The following is a 20781-nucleotide window of genomic DNA, read 5'->3' on the forward strand; positions in this document are numbered from 1 at the left end:
TCGCATTTTAACGTTTTTAGAGTTACGACTCGGCGATTTGGTTTCTGCACTGGGATGGGAAATATGTTGGATGGAGTATATTTGGGACGAAAAACCCCTTGTGTTATACCTAGGACCACGGCGCCTGCAACTAGGCTGTTCTTTTTCACTTTGAATGTCTTCTTTTCTACTGTCCTCACTTACTGTTGTTCTTCGCTTTATCTATTACCCTCGGGAAAACCGCGATATTTGATTCGAATAAGGTTTCTCACCCTCCGGCGAAGTGGCATAACACCCGGTGTGGCTGTGGGCCTGAGTTCACGAGGAATCGTGCTCGTAGACCTGCGAGCAGGCTGGGCTTTGTGTGGAAGGGGTTGTATTTTGTCAATGGATCTGGGTTGGCCAGGTGCAGATATGAACAGTACCAAGCAAGCTGTAGTTACAACGACAAGGGATAAGGTATCCCTTGGACCTAGTGAACACGATGATTATTGGAATGCAAGATGAATTCTCGAGTTGATCAATTGTGAGGTTGGGCTGAGTCTAAATTTAGGATCTGCAACAGGCGGGACCATCCAAGAGCCACCGAGACCAATGCGTGTGGTGTCAAGGTTTTACTCAGGAACGCGTGGCAGTTTCTTTGGAAGAATGTGTATCAATAATAACATGTCGAATCTAGCCTACATGAGACTAGACAACGTGCCGTTATGGGGCGTGGGTTGTGTTTAGATTTTAGCAAACACAGAGCAAGATGAACTCAGCATACAATCCTCCGGTTGGGTTCCGTATTTGTCGCTGAGGAGGATTGGCATGGTTCGATAGGAAGCCAGCTTATGTCCGGTGCTGATCTCACCTGGCTTGCTCATCGATCGGTACGACTTCACGTCCCAGCCTCTGGGGCAAGATGTGTCGCAATGGAGGTTTCGTTGCATCAAAGGGCCTTCTCCATATTGCCTCCGTTGAGTTGTTTCTCCGTTTGTCATTAAATGTGGTTTCATTTCCGCCTTCACTTCTCATCCCTCCAGTCTCTTCCTGAGCTCCCTCTCCTTCTGCAACACTTCCAGCTCCAATCTCTCGACACCATAGCGCAGAGCCTCTTTGCGCTGCCGAACTGCTCGCGCGCGGAGCTTCTCCTCTGCAGTCAACTTACGGCTCCCGGTTCGCTGCTTCTTAGACTTTCCACCGTATTCGTCGTAATTATCATCTGGGCGGGATAAACGACCCTGTTGAAGCTCTGCGCGGGCTTTAAGTGTTTCGATGCGACGCTCCTGACGCTCGATCTGGGAGTCTGCGCGGGCGAGAAGGAGAGCAATATATGGTCCGATTTCGTCACGTAATGAGGCCTCAGCTGCAGCGAGAGTGGGTTGTGGAATGAGTTCGTAGTGCTGCGAGATGTAAGTAGATGCAGCACAATGTGAGTGGAGAGACTTACGCGGACGGTCTTGAGGACATTGACTAGACGGGGGAAATCTGATACGCCATTATCAAGAGTCTCGACGGAAGATTCGAGGAATTTGAGGGAGGTGCGGAGAGAAGAGACGCAATCGGAGTATGTCGAGAGGTTGCTGGCGGCCATAATGACTACCCTGGGGCAGGCTATTGATACGAATATAGGTGTGACAGTACAGTCCTATTTCCAGTGGCTTATTGAGTCGCTGGGAGCCATAAGTTCTGGGGTGTCCTTGAATTAGTCATGCGTCGGGTATCAAAAGCGGCTTTGGATTGTTTTGATCCCACTCGATGATGCGGAGAGCGAAAGTTGATAAACAATGACGATGGTGCACGGACCAATCGCTTAATCGTCTTCGATTGCTGTCCCGAGCTTCCTCCGACTTATAGATTCAACCTCATCATCATATCAAGTCAGTTCAAGATTGGTTTGCATTGATTTCAAAAAAGGTTCTTTAACTCTCTGGTTGGGATTAAAAATTGGGACTAAGTCGGAGGGTATGATCTCATTTATGGATAAAACCTTCGTGATGAAAAATCATCATAACTTCGCCCTGAGCTTTCATGGCTTCAGATTTATGTTGACTTTTGAACCATAACCAGATCTTGAAACGAACATAAAGCGTCTGGAGAATATATTCTGAGGTTATTTTGCCTCTCGTACATTGCCATATCTCCTTTCGAGATTCAAAAACCTGCTATAATATTCAATAGGAAATCTGACGAGAACGAAAGTACAGTACTTGGATAGATTAACACAAAAACTTGGAAAGTATTATTGGTCGTGGACTTTACGCGCTGAGTCTTGCAGTCGTTGAGGCATGTATCAAATGTCATTAAGCGGTACCGTCAGTAGGCCTATCACAGTCACCACAGAAGCGAATTCGCGATCATAGGTACGTGAGAGGTAATACCGACAGAGCCCGTTGGACATTGCTCAGCTGTAAGATTTTCCAGCCCAAATCAAGATTTCAGCACCCCACAGACGGATAAATCGAAACTACTCCTTTTAGATTAGATGCTGTATATATCAGATCAATGTCTCGATATAAACCGTTTGGCTCTCTTCAATATTTAATCGAAGCTAGTTATCCCAGTCTGGCGTCATGTCTCAGTGTTTCACGCCAGGGAATTAGATCATACAAGTTGTGCCTGACTAGTAAGCCCTAATTGCTTTTTATTTTACAGCTTATAAGACTTTACAATAGACATTGAAAGAATTAGTGGTAGTAAGATACGCATGTCTGCTTCGCTCATGACTGGACGATCCGTATCGACTAACAAGTTTTTGCTCTTATTGGATACTGTACCGACTTTGAGCTCTCTCTTCGCCATCGCCTCTACCGAATTATAGTACCCCATATCAATAGCTAAGTGAAGAGTCAGAGGACAAAGAACAGGGCGAGCCCCCACGAACAGTGATAAGTGGTTCTTTAACTGAACTTTTCTATGTCTCCAGGTTTTTCTGGACCTAAATGCGAATTTATATGGGGGAAAAGCCGGTTTGGAATCGGTTTATTGGAAACATAGCCAGCCAATTTACATATTGTCAGGATTGATTACCAGAATCTTATGATCTATGTGCTGTGGGGTCTCAGCTGCATATAGTGCGATGTATTTGGGCTTGGCCTAGAGTCTATCACGACTTTGATGATATCTTACTCGCCATTCAGAACAACAGTCTTCCATGACAGGATAACGACGGCTGTTCTTAAGTCAAATTAGCATGTATTGTCTTGTGACAGATACATAAAGTAACCTGTATAGTTGATCTAAACTTTGCGGTTTAGAATCTCTGTGTGTTGGCTTTGGTGAAGCAACATCCCCTGCTTGTACTAGGAGCTGTCATCCTGTAGGCTGATAAGTCAATACGAGCGGCTCCTAGGTTTGGCCCTTCTCAAGTGATTCCAGAATAGGCCGCCTATTGAATCTGCTTTTGGACTCTTAAAGGATTTCTGTTGGCAGTCTCTGAAAAGACTTCAACTATGATGACTCATTTCTCAGGAACGTCTTACATGAGCATCGCTCGACTATGGGCTTTCTTCAACTCTTTAGGTAGAAAATCGTGCTGAATACCGAATGTATGGGTATATTACTGACATTCTATGATTTGAGTACATATTATCAGTTGTACATAATCAGTATCGTATCAGGGGTATCTCCAAGTCCAAAACTACAATTGTTACCAACATTATACCGCCAGACTTGAAACATCTCCAGTATGAGGTTAAAACTACATCTTAGGGATGTGTCAGCAGTACAAAAGGGGGCAGAATCCATAATCATATAGCTATACCGTTAAGGGGTTTCATCAACGACTTTAGCTGATTTCAGCTATAAATGCATATCGCATCTTGTATAAAAGGACTAATGGGGCAAGCGTGACAAAAAGTTTACTTCAAGCTGAAGGGACAGGTCGTTCTAGACGCATCTATTCTCGTACCGTCTCAGTCTCTTCTTTATATTGCAACTCTTACCGACGCCATTCTAGCTACCGTTAAAGTTTATCGGCGAAGCAAACATCCTAGTAGTTCACTAGGCTGAACAAATCTAGATATATACAGATTTCGAAGAGGCTGAGGTTATACTAGGTAGAAGGCGTCCAACGCTTTGATCTCGGCTCGTATCTACGCGATTCCTATTGCACCCTCTTAGATTATATGCCTCCTTGATAATGAATTTGCACTTACAGTTAGTCTGCAATATGACACTGTGATTCTGTTTCGTTGATGGGGACTGTAGGCACTTCAGAGGGCAACTTATACATCAAAATCAAAAATTTCTGCTTCTCAATTCTGGAAAACATTTTGGAAATCCTCACTTCGCTCAGACTTCATTTCGAGCATTCATTTCGACAATACAATACAAGTGTAAGTTGCAATGAATGAACGGGTGTCGCTTGATTTCCAAATCCCAGTATGTCGAGTTTTTGGCAAAGTGGCCTCAATCGCTTCTTCGCACAAGTCGGGGCATTCACGCAATTAGTGTGCGATGACAAGCCTGCCCCTATCTTGAGATCTGCCCAAGTATTCTTCCTTCCGTAGTTCTATATCTATTACGTCCTTCTGACCTTGGCTTTGTCAATTGATGTGAAAAAATACCAGGTTTGAGTCTAGGTTAGCATTTCTCTCCAAGCTTTGTGATAGATAAAGCGTTCAAGACCTCGTTCTGGGAAACGTTTAGAATTACTGATTGACAATTGTAAACTTCAGACTCCAGATATCTTCAAGTGAAGATACTATCTTCTTGATATGGCTATAGCTATAGTTATTACCACGAAAGGAACAAATTGCAAAACAATCTCTTACTATAACTCGTATTTTGAGCTTGTTGGCTCAGGAGTTGAAGACCCTATGTAAGTTAGAAAGAATACAAAGACTCATTTATGCTAATGTTCTACCGTATCGTGACAGTTTGTTGCAAATTCGTCTTCGTATTCCCTTTCGTTAGTTCCTAACCTAAATAAATAACACAGAGTACGTTGCAAGCTTCCATTAGGCAGTCTGTTACCTTAAGTGAATGAACATGTCCAAGACCGTCCAAATTTAGGTTCGTATTTCCTCAAGCCCTGCAGAGTTTTTAGCAAGAAACTCTCTGAGAGCACTTTCAGATCTCATGAAATCAGCTTGACTGCGTGGTGACATCGTCATTGAACCTAGTACCTGTAGTTGAGGAAATGGGTCACGTGCCCTCAAAGTTGGATGACGGAGAATCCGGAATCGGTCCCACTAAATTCCAGGCCTGGTCCTGCTTCGCTTGGTGGGGACCTAATGACAGGCAGGCAGGAGCCTCTTGCGTGAGCCTCGTCACTGAATCGACCAGCTTGGACTAAACCAAACACGCCCCCACGACCTTAAACTCATCGCAACAACATTGAACACCAACGATCCCTGAACTCGAACCCTCCAATTCAAACCTTGACCGATAATTACAGATCTTGAGGGGCCTACATCGCGATCGCTACCATGTCTGACGGAGTTTTAAAGCCCGAGAAGGACTTCTCGAAGGAGGTTGACCAGCAGCTTCCCGAAGCTGAGAAGCTGGCTGCGGTAGGTTTTTGAGCTTTGAGCTACCGATATTGGACTTTTTCTGACGCTCTGCTTAGTCCGGTAACCTCCAAGGCGCCATTGAGAAGCTTGCTGCGCTCGAGAAGCAAACCCGACAAGTATGCATTGGTACATGCCTGCTCAATCCCTTTCGCCGTTAACCCAGTACTAGGCCTCCGATCTTGCGTCCACATCACGAGTTCTGATCGCAATCGTCACACTATGCAAAAACGCGGGCGACTGGAGCTTGTTGAACGACCAGACCTTGGTCTTGTCCAAGAAGCACAGTCAGCTCAAGCAAGCCATCACCAAGATGGTCCAGACCGTCATGGGCTTCCTTGACGACACTCCCGACCTCAAGACCAAGCTGTCTGTAATCGAGACTCTGCGAACAGTAACAGAAGGAAAGATCTTCGTCGAAGTCGAACGAGCCCGTGTGACCAAGATCCTTTCCGACATTAAGAAGAAGCAAGGTGATCTAAAATCCGCCACCGAGATTCTTTGCGAGCTGCAAGTCGAGACCTTTGGTTCCATGGATCGACGGGAAAAGACCGAGTTTATTTTGGCGCAGGTTGAGCTATGTATTGAGAGCGGAGACTGGACACAGGCTGCTATTCTAGGACGCAAGATCAGCACTCGCTATCTTTCTCGCAAGCCTAAAAAGACGGCCGAGCAGCTTGAGAAGGAGCAAAAGGAGCGTGAAAAGAAGAAGGCACGCGGCGAGGAGGTTCCTGAAGAGAAGGAGGATGACACAACTGATCTGAAGCTGCGATACTACGAGCAGCAGATCATCCTTGCCAAGCACGAGGAGAAGTACCTGGATGTGTGCAAGCATTATCGGCAGGTTCTGGACACGGAAGCAGTCGAGGAAGACCCGGCCAAGCTTCGACCTGTACGTTGACTGCCTCTGAAGTATTGATCTTCTTTGCTAATTTCCTAACCATAGGTCCTGCAACGCATCATCTACTTTGTCATCCTAGCTCCCTATGACAACGAACAGCACGACCTCCTTCACCGAATCCACAAAGACACACGCAACTCTGAAGTTCCAGCCGAGGCAGAACTTCTGCGACTCTTTACTGTGCATGAGTTGATGCGATGGCCAGAGATCTCTAAGAGATTCGGCCCTCACCTCTGCAGTACCGATGTCTTTGACGCCCAGCTTGGTCAATCTTCGGACGACAAGGCTCACCAGCGATGGCAGGATCTGCGAAAGCGAGTGATTGAGCATAACGTCCGAGTTATTGCCAAGTACTATACTCGCATCCAGATGAGCCGCCTGACTCAGCTACTTGATCTTGCCGAGGACGAGACAGAGAAGTACATCAGCGAGCTTGTAACTTCCAAGACTGTCTACGCCAAAATCGACCGACCCGCACGAATTGTAAGCTTCGCAAAGCCTAGAGATGCTGACGATGTCCTCAACGAATGGAGTCACAACATGAAGAGTCTCCTGGGACTATTGGAAAGAATTGATCATCTCATCACCAAGGAGGAGATGATGGCGCGAATCCAGCCTGCTAAATAAGACTTTGGAGTACAGGATAGAGCAGTTCATAATTCATGACGGTTTGGGTGGTCTGTAATTATACAGGTTAGATAGTCCTCGGGATGAGGACGTATGACACGGTATTTGGTGTATTTCACCAAGTCTATCTATTCGTATTCGTCTTAGTCTATATGCGTTTTCCCAAAATTCAATGAGAACGTCGTAACAAAAATCATCCCTTGACAAGACTTTTCATTACAGCTCTGCTTTAGGCTCATTATTCTGACCATGCTCCTTGATGAAGCCAGCCAGAGGCGCTGCCCATTGTTTGGACACAGGTACGTGGTGACCTCCTGGGTGAACAAGTACGAGAGGGTCTTGACAGCGATCTGTGAGAGCTCTGCTTCGACTCTCGTCAACCACTGTGTCAAGACTACCAAGGAAGTGTAACGAAGGAGTCTTGATCTTGGGCTCATAGCAGAACTGGAGCGAGTTGGGGGTGGCCCAAAATCCGGAGTACGAAATGACGAACTTAAGAGCCTTTCCAGAGTTTGCTTCTCTGAGGCCTCTCGCCCAATCTCCCTCCCTTCCTTCAGGCAGAGTGCGTTCTGGCTCAAGAGCAGCTGCTACAAGAGCGGCCATGGCACCACCCTGGCTGAAACCACACACTGCATCGATGCCCTCTGCTTCTCGAATGGCCTGTCCAACGGTAGCCATGCCCTCGTCGAACAGTCGATAATTTCCGGTGGCTTCATCTTTGCGGAACCATGCCCATGTATCGGGTTGGTAGTCCTCTGGCTGGGGCTCCTCAGGGGGTTGATAGCCTGGGATGTCTTCTGGACTTAGACGGTTGGGACCAGTGGCATAAAGGAAGACAGGGAGAAGTGAGACAGGGTTGAGTAATTTGACAAGTGTCTTCTCCAAGGCACGAGTTTTGGCTCGGAATAGAGCGCCAGATTGTGTGTAGCCTGGTGATAAATGTCAGTGAGGGACTTGTGAGATTACGAGTGAGTCCAGGGTATGCTAAAGGTGACCGAGAGTCATTTGGAATGCGTCTCTTTGCATGAATGTCATGGTTACTCACCATGAAGCATGAGAATCTTGACCTCGTGTTTTCCATTGCCATTCGGCTTGGGAGCTGTTGTCGCGGTCATTGTAGATAAGCAAACTTTGTATGGAGGAAAGAAAGATGAGGCCCTTCTAATCGTAGTCACAGTTGATCTAGCAGCAGAAAAAGTACTAAGAAGAAAACGCATCTATAGAGAAGTAATGGGATGTTGGAGCGGGATTAAATCAGTGTTGATAACAAGGTTGTAGGCCGTATGAGTCGAGCGTGGAGAGCAATAATAACAATTTTAGTAGAAAGACGCTCTTATGATTTGTCAGTGGGAGAAATCTCTCTCAAAGGGCGTCGGGCCGTTACTGAACATGGCGGTACTTTAACCCCACCACGGACGTTGTCAACAATTCAGCAATGGCTGGCTAATCAAGGTCTTTAGACATGTTCTCTTAAACTTGCAGTTTCATCCACAGTTGAGATCTAATATGGGAGGCTATCCACTAATCATATCCAGTATAGCTGTTGTCAACAGTTTCACGTCTTGACGCATAAGCCTTCTTGTCGGAGGATTATATTGAGAGGCCTGGAAGCAATTGGATGCATCTGCATGAAATAGACACAGACACGGCACAAAGTAAGTACAGAAACGAGATATCATGTGGCCATGATGATGGACCACTACATCCACAAGAGCTTAATAGCCAGTATGTCGCGGTGAGTATTGGGCCATAGTTCATCTTCCTTGCACAAAAATAGAAATAAACCACGGAGCATGATGGTAGATTTCAGAGTGAGTCAAGGGTTGTACATGTCACATAACCAGACCAGACTTTGGTCTTGCTTCCCGCACAATCGGACATCCGGAGTTCGAGGGTATTCGTCGTTCGCAGTTATATCCATGGGCAACTTTCGTATGGTCGTTGTATAGGTCAATGAAGCCCCTTTTTTGATTCTATGTTACAATTCCATCTCGTGAACCATGGCCTCGCGTTCGAGCGGGTCGATTATGCATGCTAGCTGGACGAAATCCCATTTCCTTTCCCATCAAACTTAGTGACCGCCAGACTTGGCGTTGGGGTTGCGGGGGTCGTTCTTCCACTCGGCAGCTGTTATATTTAATTAGTCGTCGCCCTGTGCTCATCTGATGGGGGTCGTACAGTTCATCATCGCGGTCTGGGCGGAGTTGACGCCGTAGGCAATGACAACACCTATATCAAGAATCAATTGCTGTCCGAAACTCATCAAAAGATCAATCGAAGTCGGGCGCGGCGCTATATGATCGGGAAAGAATCGTTTTGTCGGATAAATTGCGCAACATCACGTACCAGCAGCGAAGAAGGGCCAGTAAGGCTTCACTAATGGAGGAGTCAGCGAGACACGTTCACGATGGCGCAGATGGACGGTTCGCAATTGAACATACAGAAGGGAGCGTTGAACTTCTTGAGGGGTTGAACACCGAGCCAAGACATGATGACGGATTTCGTGGGTATCGTGGGAGGTAGGTTCGGTTTGATGGACTGTATCGCTTCAAGATTGAGATTGCTACAGAACGAGCCTTTTTCCGAACGACACAGCTCCGAGCGGGTTCTGCCGAAGCCGAGCCCGGCCCGGATGGTTTTCTGTGTGCCTTGAGGCTGAGGCAGAAAGAGTTTGGGAGTTGCTGAGTAAGGTAGGTGGGTACGTACCTTGCCAGAGCTGAGGAACAGCAGGCCCAACCGAACCGAACCCCGCATTCTTTGACGCGCTAATGGAAGCTTAGGTTTACACGTGACAAAGCTGGGGTGACATCATCAGATAGCTCCTCAAGCTCCAGCTTTAAGAAGGTAGTGTACGTACTTCAAACCGTCTGATCTCATCACTCCTGTTTCCCTCAATCAAATCACTCTATTTTGTCCTTGTTTCGCTGTCAAAGGTTCATAGAGTCTGTACTCGTCTTACTCGTCATTAAAAACAACCAAAACTCACACAAGAAGTGCGGGGTGAATTATACATTCACTGGGCGTGTAACCGAAAGCCGTTCCGTCCCTCCAACTCTAAGCTGCCCAATCGTCCACGCGCTTCGCCCTCCTCCTTAGGTTTGCCAGTGCCAGGGCAATCTCAACCAAAAGGTGCTTTGATACCACCTTGACGCTTAAACGCCTGCCTTCCCGCTTCTGCTGTGCCCTGCCAGCATTTGATTGCCACCAATCCTGCCGCATCTGACCTTCTGCTTCCGTTCCCTCGGTGTATTTTCTCCTTTCAGCATCTCCCCTGTCCGTCTCGGTCCCTCCAAGATCTACAACCGCACAACTCCAACGTTTGACGTTTTAACGTTGTTGTCATCTGCAAGATCGCCCGCAATCTCCCCGCGCCCGCGCCAGTGTCAGCTTTATTAGACACCAATTGCGCCCCATCCACCTCGAGACTTTGCGTTCCCATTCCTCACCGCACCTCAATCAAAGCTCCAAGCTCCAACCATCCTCAAAATGCTCAGTCGTCAATTTGCACGCGCCGCTGCCGTCACTCCTCTTGCAGGCGTGCGAGCTCTGAGCTCGACTGCTATCCTTAACGGTCGCACACCTTCACTGGGAGATGTCAACCCTACACATGCAGAGGTCGATAAGTTCAGTCAGAAACAGAAGGATTTCCGCGATCACCTGGTCGAGGCACAGAAGAAGCGAGAAGCCAGTTCGTTGCCCTCTCACCCGCAGTCTGCTAACGTTCCTTTCAACGCGTCGGTCGAGGGCTCACAGAATGACCATGTAGGACGCTCTGAGGAGGTGAAGGAGCCTGAACCTTCCCGTAAGGCGGGCCCTTTGACGAATCTCATTTACGGTACCAAGGAGGGTCGTGAGCTCGATGCTCAGCTCGAAGCAAGCTTCAGTCAAGTTCTTGCCCGTGGCAAGTACGTCCATTCGATCGTTCTTCACGAAGTCAAGCCTGAGAAGGTTGACGAATATGTCGATCTCGTCGGGAAATGGTATCCCAAGATGGCGAACGCCCCGGAGAACAAGGTGAATTTGGTCGGAAGCTGGAGGACAGAAGTTGGCGATTGTGATACCTTCGGTAGGTTATGATTAATTGCATTTTGCTTTCTGACAACTAACCGTCTCAACAGTCCACATCTGGGAATACCAAAAATACGAAGGTTACCATCAATCCCGATACTCAATTACTCACCATCCCGAATTTGCCGACTTTGATAATAAGCTAAAGGGCCTAATCAACTCTAAGAATGTCTCTCTTATGCAAGAATTCTCTTTCTGGCCAACGACCCCCCCACGGTCGCTCGGTGGCATCTTTGAGTTGCGTTCTTACACGCTACATCCCGGCAACCTGCTGGAGTGGGAGACACACTGGCGACGAGGTCTCAAGGCCCGCCGTGAGGTTATGGAGGGTGTTGGCGCTTGGTTCGTTCAGATCGGCGATCTTAACACAGTCCACCATCTGTGGCAGTTTGCCAATCTTGAGGAGCGCCGAGGCCGTCGTGAACAGAGCTGGCAGGTCGAGGGCTGGAGCGACACAGTCCACAAGACAGTGCCTCTTATCCAGAGCATGAAGTCAAGGATTCTCGTCCCAATGCCTTGGTCTCCTGTTCGATAAATGCTCAAGCGACAACACTGCTGCCGCTCTCACTGCACAGTATTCTGATCATCTCACCCGCCTGGTCAAATCCAGGCTGAACATGCCTCCTGTACGAGATAAGAGGCTGTCTCTTGACGTTTTTACAGCATACTCCATTTTGTTTATGTCAAGAGTCTTTACGGTTTTAGCAGAGGAGCGGTGGAATGTGGATTATGGATTGCATGGATAGATGTATTATCTAAATTTCTACAAATTCATCTGAAACCGAAGAACGAGTATTCATAACATCGCGACATATAGTGATACCGATTTAAGGCTTTCGAAGCCTATGATAATTCGAAACAAGCTTGGGAGCGAAAACCCCGCCCAACAATAACCATTGTCACCTTAACGCCAGGGGTATCCAATCAGTTTACATGCAAAGCTGCTCACATGGCCTTCCCCCTCACTTCTAAGAGTCAACACTTAGGACCTCAGCAATGTTCCTTCGGGCTTGGCCAAGCATGTGACTGAGGTAGCTAAGCTTGGACTGAATGGATATGAGACTCGGATCTGCGCTTTCGACGCGTACCTTTTCCCGGACATAGACTTCCTGAATATCATTACTATCCACTTCTGCAGCGGACGATCCTGGCTCCGGGGTATGGCGGGCACTGCCCCGCTTCGAGCCGCCAATGTTGGACCCCTGTGTATTATACCGGAAAACGGTGTCCATCTCGTCATGCTCCAGCCGACGTACAGTTCCAAAGGCTAGACCGAGCTTGGTGCCAAAATGAACATGCGCATGAACAGGTTCTAGAGCACGCAGCCACAGAATTATGCAGCTTTCTTGAAGACCTAGATAAAAGCTGAGGTTGGGCCCGATTGATGGCAAAAACTGATCTGGTGAACACGAGCACATCTGCCAAGCAGGATCAGAGTCTGTTAGAGGAGGTCCTTTAAGAATAGCTGATGAATCGGAGAGAGAATCAGCAAGGATGCTGAGAGTAGAGGCGAGTGAGCTAGCGTCCTGTGGTTTAGACAAAGTAATAGCGAGGAGATCTATGGACTGGTTTAGGTAGCCATGCAAAGCATCGAGGCCTTGGATATGAATGGCTTTGGACTGCGAGAGGGACAGGGTCTGTGGAGGTATCGTTCGAAGCTGGAGGTGTATAGTCTGCGATCGAAGGACGTCAGCATGCAGAACGAAACTGGAGCTGGAGCTGCATGCAAGGAGACATGAGCTCAACAGGCAGTCTTACGCCTTTAACAATACGAGTACCGACACGAGTGAGCGTGCCCTTCACTTTTTCGTTACGCGGCGTACTCATGACGAGTGTACTGCCCGGATCGATAGGCGCGAGGAGCGCATAGCAATCCTCAAGGCCATGTTTAAGATCGCGGCAGATCTCGAGTGTCTCGTCGACGATCCAATCGAGTTCGCGCGCCTTATCAAAGTAGATCAGCATATTTTCTTGGCTTATTTCCTCTCGTTTCTCTTTGTCGCAGGAGGTCGCAGTACCTGGGTTTCGGAGGCTTTAAGTCTGAGCTCGGCCGGCGAGACAGGGGGCCAGATTGCAATGGACATTATGAATAGGTGCCTAGCTGGTCGATACTTCTCGGGTAGCAAGGTAGGCAGCCATGAGAGAGGATAACGGCGATGAGGTTATGGCGATGGTGGACCGAGACTGATCAGGAACGAGTTGGAGATGGACGAGTAGCCCGACAGAATATTGGCTCTAGGTGAGCTCAGCCGACAGCTTCAATGTGACGTCTATAGTGGGCCACTGGGCCCCTAGAAACGCTACATTTGGGGTGCATGAGCTGCGCCACAGATCTGTGGCGCTCTCATGCTCAACTTTGAAAGGAAGATTTTACTTGTACGACAGTGATATAAAGTTTATTAACATCTTATAAAAATTGTTCTCATCATCTAAATCAAATCTTTGGAAAGTATTGATTTGAAGGTCGTTTTCTCACCGCAGTCCGTGAGAGCATCGCGATAGTAGTGGCGGTGTCCGCATCTCAGACCTTTTTTACTCTTCCTTTCTACTCCGAATTCATGTCTTCTTCCCACCACTTCAACTTCTGCTCACGCTAGGCATCATCCATATTCAAGCATCCTTAGAACTGAGGTGGCTAGAAACAATCGATTCAAAAGGAGGACTCGTGGCATTTACAAAGTTGAATTTGTTTGAGCACATTCCTTTAAAACCTGTTGAAAAGTTCTTTTGAAGATTCATGTGCTACTCAGCATCAGGCAGCCAAATCTCATAAAAACGACAACATGGCTTCGACCGAGGCTTCCAAGGCTCCAAACAAGGTATATGGTACCTTGAGTAAGCTGCCTGCTATTTCAGAAGGTACAGTTCTCACAAAAATACTACGAATGTGTGACTAACACTTCCCAGGCGCTCGTGTTGAGAAACGCCCTCTAACTAGGCGCCAGCCGCCAGCATCCTCCAAATCTCGCATCATCTACGTGTCTTCAAGGACACCGTTCATGGCTGTGGTCAAACGCGCCCGTAAACAGCTTGACGACTCACTCAAGACAACTGGCGCAGCACCCAAGTACGCGTCCCTACACTCGCGTGTTGAGGCGCTGCAGCGAAATAGCGGTGGAGATGTGGACAGTGCTGCCGTGACACTGGCAGGAACGGGTAAAGCCATTGAGAAGATCCTCGCGGTCGCGAGTTGGTTTGAGCACGAGGGAGACTGTGAGGTGGAGATCACGACAGGAACCGTCGGAGCCGTGGACGATGTGGTGGCCAGTGGAGACGAGGAGGATCAGAGTCGCCTGAGGAAGCTCAGTTGTCTGGAACTCCGGATTAAGCTCAAGTGAGATAGGGACACGGCAGCAAGACTGTGTTGCATCAGATCTACATGGCAAGTAACCTTGCATGCGAATCTTAGATTAGCATTGTGTTTTGCTGACAGTTTCCCCATAGAACAAAGTCCACGGCGTCCGAGTCGGAATGCGCGGGTATGCACAACTGCCACACAAAACAAGCCAATCTGACAGTATCGAGATCTAAGTTGACTTCGATAATTGAGGAGTTGAGGGCTTGGGTGGGCCGCCGATCCGGATGATTTGGGTCAGCTCGAGAGACAGTGATTATGAATCAACCAGCCAGAACCAAACCAGAGGCCGTCTGACCTTCGGGCATAGTCCCAATAAGCAATAGAAATTGGTGTGACCGACTGATCAAGAATTGGTTCATGATAGCCGCCAAAGGAGGAGAATGTTCTTGCTTGATAATGATAACTCGGAAACACCCCGTCGGTGTATTATGGCCCGAGTAAGAGACCGACGTAAGTACCGGATGGAATTACATGCACCAAAATTGATATGGAACGTCAGCTTGTCGTCAAATAACGTTATATGGTTTTGAGTAGGCAGGTCATTCAGTTCATCACTACCCAAACAAATGAGGATTAAGGAAGAGATGGGAAAGTCTCAAGATCCAATGTCTACGCCGCTCAATGCATCGTCATCATCCGTCCATTTCCTCCTATTTGCTAACCGGGTCGAAAACTGACTCGGCTGTTTAAAGACCAACTCCCGTGGTGCGCCGAGGGATCCGCTATCCAGTCGGGATCCCTTATGCAATGCTAAATATGTCGTTTCTGTTAAGTCAAGCCAAGTCATTCGGATCTTTCGCTTGCTGGTGATTTGTGAATTTTTATGTAACACGGTAGGCACTGCGTCTTGTGATTAGGCACGGCCTTGTAAGATGGGGACTATGACTCAAGAGAGGGACTTACTCGATAACCAAATGCTCGCCACGCCAGGCACCACTGGCCACCCATAATCCACAGTTGACGATTTCGGCGTAACGCTTGTCGGATGTCTTGAACGTGGCGAACATGCGGAATCCATATCGTCGTGGGTCAATGTCCTTGGGGGCCCGAGGGCTTAATAGAGTGTCGAGAACATCTGCGGGTCCTGAGAGAGAACCGCGAGTGCGCATTTCGAGACTGGCCGATGAGTTAAACCCAAGTCTAGTGACTTGTAAGAATTCTGAAAACTTACAGTGCAGGCTGTTCATCACTTGTTTGGACGACAAAGGCGCCCTCGACAAGCCTCATGGGCCTAAAACCGCGTGCCTGGCCAAGATCATATCCGCCTGCCTATACACCACACAAAAAATCCTCCTCAGTCAGCCACGAATTGGATAAAGTGTAGGATTCTGAAAGGGGTTGGGGGCGTGTGAAAAAAAAGGGAAAAACGCACAATGACGCGGCCGTGGCCAAAAGATCCGGACCTATAGTACAAGTTAGTTGGCCTTCTATAGGTAGCCTTCATAAGAAGCAAAAGCAGCTAACTCACCACACTCCAGCGGCTACGGTTGTAATTTCCTTGGTGTTGCCTGAGTCAACGTGGACAGCTTCTTGATTTAAACGAACAGCGATTCGAAAGTCAAAGTCGAGGGCAGGCATCGGAAAGGCGAGTCCAGGGCATGGGAAGTGGTTAAGAGAGCGTTGGCAGGCCTCTTCAACGGTTCTAAGAAGTACCAAAGTATAGTCAGCATTTCAACGTCCGGACCAATTCGGCAATCCTAGATGCTTCTTCCAACTTACTTGCCAGGTCCTTCTCGACATTCGCGCTCAGCCTGAACTCTATATAAAAGACCTCCGTCGTTGAAACATCCACCCCCTGATGCAGTATCTTGTGATTGTGGGGTCGGCTGCAGTGGTGGTATTCTAGAATCCCACTCGGCTGGCTTGTCGGGGACTGGGTAAAAGGGAGTCGAGTGAGGCATGCATGTGGATTCAGAAAAATCGGTAGGAGCAGTACTAGTTGGTAACGAGAAAGAGAGAGTATCGGTTTCGGTCGCCATGATTATGTTGTTTCTTGATGTAGATGTTGGGGTTGAAGCGAGTATTTGAATGAGACGCCTTGTGGCAGTCTAATGTCGCAATACGAGGATTCGGGTGTGTTGGAAACCTTATGATAACATCTGAGTACTACCGTCGAATAACTGAAAGAATTGAAGGCTTGTGAAATTGACCGGACGATTTGAGTTGGTATATATAACGTTATTGCTCGCGGATATGCTATCGGGGGCGGATTGATGGCGGGAGGCGGCAACTTATATGGTCCTGTCGGCTTGGCTTGGTTGTGTAAGCGGTTTGTGGATGCAAAAGTCGCAATCCCCGAACTCCGAAGGAAGTTTAATAATGATGGTCGACTTTAATTATTTCGAGTATTGGTAAGATCGTGTTCGTGAGATGTTCTAACGTCAATCAATATACGGAGTACTAGTGATGAAATGATGAACTACAAACACACAAAAAGGCCAGGGCAAGGCAGGACAGGATCAGCCAAGGTATTTAAGATGGAGGTCAACACCACGGATAACGAGATCCATCCATTCTGATTACCCAACCCATGGCATGCCGTAAAAGTATCCAAGCTAGGGGGGCGTGTAGGGCGTACTGCAACTACAGACCCAAGGTACGCTACATCTCAGCTACAACTTGTACAGCAGTCAAGTCCAACAAGGGCGTGGCTTCTGGCCCGTTTTGTCATGCTTGCAAATCTCCAGATTCCATGGACGGGTTTAGGCCTCAAGTCCTGCGGTTGTAACTGCTGGAGCTTCCGGACAAGGCCAAAGTTCCAACGCCAACTCACTACCTACTAAGCAGAACTCCTACTGTACAGGTGTGGCTGACCTGTGCACCTCAGGGTCCAATTACAGAAGCAATTCGTACCCGTACAGGAGACTATATCCGCGGCTTTAGAGGGCGCGCTCCGGACGAAGACATGAAATGCGGGTTCCATCGCCGATCAAGGTGGAGATCATGTTAAGAATCAGACCCGACAAGACGGAAGGCTTTCGTTTTGCAGTTAGTGCACTAACTATTCGTCGAGGTACAGGTATTATCAGTACATGCACCTATATGTGACCCCAGATCTTGACATGGCGAGTTAATCTTGTCTTTGGAGGGCTTTCCCTATTCTACCTTCAGCAATCGAATGCCTTACAAACAGTGCCTACCCGAGCCGAAGAGCCCTATTGATTATGCAAATGCTGGGACTTAAGCCTGTAAGTCCGCTCAGGAGCGGGGCTTGACTCGGCATCCTCGGAGAGTCTACAAGAACCGAGAGGCCGGGGTGTGGCAAGCGAACGACGATAATTAATCAATTAAACTCTGTGGCAGAGTAAGCCAAGATTGGCCTCTTCTTGGAAGCTGTTGCTGTTGCTGTTGCTAATATCCCTTGTCTATCTGTATCTGAATCCCTTCGTTGTGGCGGCTGCCGGGCAAAGAGCAAAGCCCGTTGTGTCAGAATCCGGACCTTGGAGATGCTGGGCTGACAAATTGAAGGGTTGTCAAGTCCACGATTATTACCCAAATAGGAATAAAATCATGATGCAGCTGCTAGGGCTGTAGGATCCATCATCATGAGGAGGATCGGTCTCGCAGTCGATTCCTTTGTTTGTTTTGTTTTGTTTTGTTTCGTCGCTATGAATATCATGCTGTTGGTGTACAACACATGGCCCATCCATCCACCAGTTTATTATTACGCGTGGTAGCACTCGATAACGCACATCTGCACGTTGTCAACCTACATATTATTATGCAGATCAGAGCTTCTTGAGCTCCTATGTCGTACAACATGCTCTTCGAAATGGGGGCGGGGGAGCTTGCTTCCGACCTCTCATGGCTGGGATTATCATGATTACTCTGTGCCAAGAAAAACCTTGCCCTCCATCAAGGGTGACATCCTATTCAACGTGGAGGGCTAACCTACGTCGGGCTGCAGACGCAAAGGGAAGACGGGATGCAACATGATAGGTTGGTGAAGATCATGCTGACCTAGTAGGATCTTGAATTCCGAAACCACCAAAAACCAGAGTTCATCATACCGATTCACAGTTCTGTTCAACGTAGTCTACGGATTTAACAAGAGTGGTGCCTACGGGCCGCTGGTCTACATACGCTAAAGTCCATGATACTAGACAGAGCACCAAGACAACTAGCTCGGGCGTTTATTACTGCGCGCGCGCCCTATGTCATGTCCTGTAATAGGCGCAGACATGGCATGTCAAGAATATGATTTTGTTTCCGAACCTAGGTACTCACTCCCTCGGCAAGTTTGTAAGTGGACGGAATTTTCGGATTCGTAAAGAGTTCGCCTTCGATAATGGCTTAATCCCGGGCTGCTTAGAGTCGGCTTTGGCCTAGAAAGCTGATGAACAGACAAGAATTGTTGAAAATCCGGAATGGTTTCTGCGCGCGTCTACGATGAACTCAAGGAGTTGCTGAACAAGCATCACCGATTTAGTGCTTCGTCAGCAAGCATCGGGGTTTAAATCGAGCTGCACATGAATTTTGGCTGACGCTATGGATTCTACGGAGCATAGATCCTATCCTACGACCACCATGGATATGTAATTACAATTTACAGTAAGTCCGAACTGGCCAGACACAGCCTGGAGACTCGAGAGGTCATTCTCACAGATCACAAGGTGAACGAACTGCTTAGCAATATTGGAAAACGCATGTTGACCAACAACCTCGAACGGCATTGTAATCAACAGTCCCAACAATTAATGTCTCGCTGGGAAGACGCAATCCAACAGCATGACGCTTGGCTACGGCTTGTCGGCATGAAGTAATGAAGTTGAGCTTGGCTGTCCTGTTATCATTCCAGTTCGTATCCCACTCAATCTTATCTGTCACAGTGTTAGACCGCAAACAAGAGCCAAGATATTGTGAAGGGGAGATGATAGAACTCTGACCCTTTATCCCAGTCATAAAGTTAATCTCAAGGCCTCCTAATTCTAGACTGAATGCTCCTAATTCTATCATCACATGCCTAGACTATCTAGAGCCATGCCTCTTCAATGTTCTGGAACAAAGAATACCACTGCTGCTGCCATCGAGCCCCCTGTAAGGAATGAAACAGAGGAGCTCGGCACTTGAGACCGAGATGAGAACTTTGTCAGATGTTTGCTCACCTATGCGAAACGCAAACTGCTTCGCGAAGTGCACACAGATTTTCCCGCTACACAAGATTTAGGAACGGTCGCCAAATCACGTCGTATACCCATGCCGAAAGCCAAATATTTCCCTGTTCGCTCGTTACAAAGAAACGCTGATTTTTCCGCCCCTCACGGGGGTTCTTGATCTGGATCCCCTTTTACAACAAGTCTCCGCTCTTTTCACGATGATCGTGGTCCTTTGATCGCCGACACGCAAGCAGGCTCCATTGTAACAGGATTCGAAGCAGCGACTGAGAGGCTATAACAGAGATGCTCCGCGGACAACCCCTGCCCTCGCCTGTTTCGAAATCTCCAACGTAACGCTAGAAAAGGCTTGTTCTGCAACCTTATTCGAAAGTGGCACTGTATTTCGCGATCAACAGTATGCGTCACTTGGTGAGACGAATTGCGATCCAGGATATGTGCACCAGCCCGGCAAACAGCAAGCCGCAACTCCTGACGGGTTTGATTTTCTGTCAGGGCAGTCTAGCTCGCTCGGGCAAGTCAAGTTATTGCACCATTGTTGCACATTGTGCCATCAGCGAACCGTCTAGGTAACATATCTGAATCGAGATGAAGGTAGATCTCAATTGGGTCAAATTGGTTGGCGGGCGCATTAAGTGTCAAAATTGTGATTGGGACAAACTTGTTTGACTCAAGGGACAAGGATGGAATCTGTTGAAGTCGGGTTTGTTTATCTCACAAGGTCTTGGCGATGATAGCCTCGTTGTTCGGAATATGTATGTATTATTTTTCTAATCAAATCGTATTGGCCAAGAGGCGTCCAGATTCTCACTCGCTGCTGCATAGTAGCCCCTGTGGCTGCGCATGTTACAGCGTGCTCACGTCGTAAGAAACGGCTTCTTCCAGACGGTTACTCCTTACAGATTCATCCACCATGGCAAGTTACTGATCACAGTATCATCAAGTTTCAGGGGTAACTTGTCCTCAAGGAGACTTGTCGTTGAGCGCACGAAAGCGGGCCGTCCGTGTCACTTCCATCAATGGGTAGTAACCTCTGGGCTTGCACTGGCCTGGCTGTGCTTGCTGTCATCATCACCTTCCTCGTCCCATCTTAGGTAGCTCCTATGTTAGATCCCATGTGGGAAAACCGAAAACGTGAGGAAAAGATGGCCGCGTACTCCGTGCCTTCTTCCGTTGCAAAGGTACTTATCCAGTAAGGATCTCTCCACGTTCCACGTAATTGACGACGAGTGGATGCTC

General features: G+C 47.9%; 8 protein-coding genes across 8 annotated transcripts; 3 read left to right on the forward strand and 5 right to left on the reverse strand.

Moving 5' to 3' along the window:
* Nucleotides 1–992: 992 nt before the first annotated feature.
* On the reverse strand, nucleotides 993–1555 carry FTJAE_6614 (mitotic spindle biogenesis Spc19; the record flags this gene model as incomplete). The annotated part of the gene is made up of 2 exons (XM_037353244.1): nucleotides 993–1364; nucleotides 1412–1555. The coding sequence occupies 2 exons, from the start codon at nucleotides 1553–1555 to the stop codon at nucleotides 993–995; spliced, it is 516 nt and encodes a 171-aa protein (XP_037206287.1).
* Nucleotides 1556–5393: 3838 nt separating this feature from the next.
* Nucleotides 5394–7002, forward strand: FTJAE_6615 (26S proteasome regulatory subunit N5; the record flags this gene model as incomplete). The annotated part of the gene is made up of 4 exons (XM_037353245.1): nucleotides 5394–5477; nucleotides 5534–5593; nucleotides 5647–6366; nucleotides 6421–7002. The coding sequence occupies 4 exons, from the start codon at nucleotides 5394–5396 to the stop codon at nucleotides 7000–7002; spliced, it is 1446 nt and encodes a 481-aa protein (XP_037206288.1).
* A 216-nt stretch (nucleotides 7003–7218) lies between these two features.
* FTJAE_6616 (serine hydrolase FSH) lies at nucleotides 7219–8117 on the reverse strand (the record flags this gene model as incomplete). Its single annotated transcript, XM_037353246.1, has 2 exons — nucleotides 7219–7931; nucleotides 8048–8117. The coding sequence occupies 2 exons, from the start codon at nucleotides 8115–8117 to the stop codon at nucleotides 7219–7221; spliced, it is 783 nt and encodes a 260-aa protein (XP_037206289.1).
* Nucleotides 8118–9073: 956 nt separating this feature from the next.
* On the reverse strand, nucleotides 9074–9492 carry FTJAE_6617 (f-type H+-transporting ATPase subunit J; the record flags this gene model as incomplete). Its single annotated transcript, XM_037353247.1, has 4 exons — nucleotides 9074–9129; nucleotides 9181–9294; nucleotides 9349–9378; nucleotides 9444–9492. 4 exons carry the CDS (start codon nucleotides 9490–9492, stop codon nucleotides 9074–9076), a joined length of 249 nt encoding a protein of 82 aa, XP_037206290.1.
* A 996-nt stretch (nucleotides 9493–10488) lies between these two features.
* FTJAE_6618 (NIPSNAP) lies at nucleotides 10489–11605 on the forward strand (the record flags this gene model as incomplete). Its single annotated transcript, XM_037353248.1, has 2 exons — nucleotides 10489–11068; nucleotides 11121–11605. 2 exons carry the CDS (start codon nucleotides 10489–10491, stop codon nucleotides 11603–11605), a joined length of 1065 nt encoding a protein of 354 aa, XP_037206291.1.
* Nucleotides 11606–12038: 433 nt separating this feature from the next.
* Nucleotides 12039–13035, reverse strand: FTJAE_6619 (uncharacterized protein; the record flags this gene model as incomplete). Its single annotated transcript, XM_037353249.1, has 2 exons — nucleotides 12039–12728; nucleotides 12829–13035. The coding sequence occupies 2 exons, from the start codon at nucleotides 13033–13035 to the stop codon at nucleotides 12039–12041; spliced, it is 897 nt and encodes a 298-aa protein (XP_037206292.1).
* An 818-nt stretch (nucleotides 13036–13853) lies between these two features.
* On the forward strand, nucleotides 13854–14408 carry FTJAE_6620 (uncharacterized protein; the record flags this gene model as incomplete). Its single annotated transcript, XM_037353251.1, has 2 exons — nucleotides 13854–13929; nucleotides 13978–14408. 2 exons carry the CDS (start codon nucleotides 13854–13856, stop codon nucleotides 14406–14408), a joined length of 507 nt encoding a protein of 168 aa, XP_037206293.1.
* An 841-nt stretch (nucleotides 14409–15249) lies between these two features.
* Nucleotides 15250–16407, reverse strand: FTJAE_6621 (uncharacterized protein; the record flags this gene model as incomplete). The annotated part of the gene is made up of 6 exons (XM_037353252.1): nucleotides 15250–15268; nucleotides 15332–15544; nucleotides 15600–15697; nucleotides 15801–15831; nucleotides 15897–16070; nucleotides 16148–16407. 6 exons carry the CDS (start codon nucleotides 16405–16407, stop codon nucleotides 15250–15252), a joined length of 795 nt encoding a protein of 264 aa, XP_037206294.1.
* Between the last annotated feature and the right edge of the window lie 4374 nt (nucleotides 16408–20781).

The sequence above is a fragment of the Fusarium tjaetaba genome (assembly GCF_013396195.1).
Source record: "Fusarium tjaetaba strain NRRL 66243 chromosome Unknown NRRL66243_c0000129, whole genome shotgun sequence".
NCBI lineage: Eukaryota > Fungi > Ascomycota > Sordariomycetes > Hypocreales > Nectriaceae > Fusarium > Fusarium tjaetaba.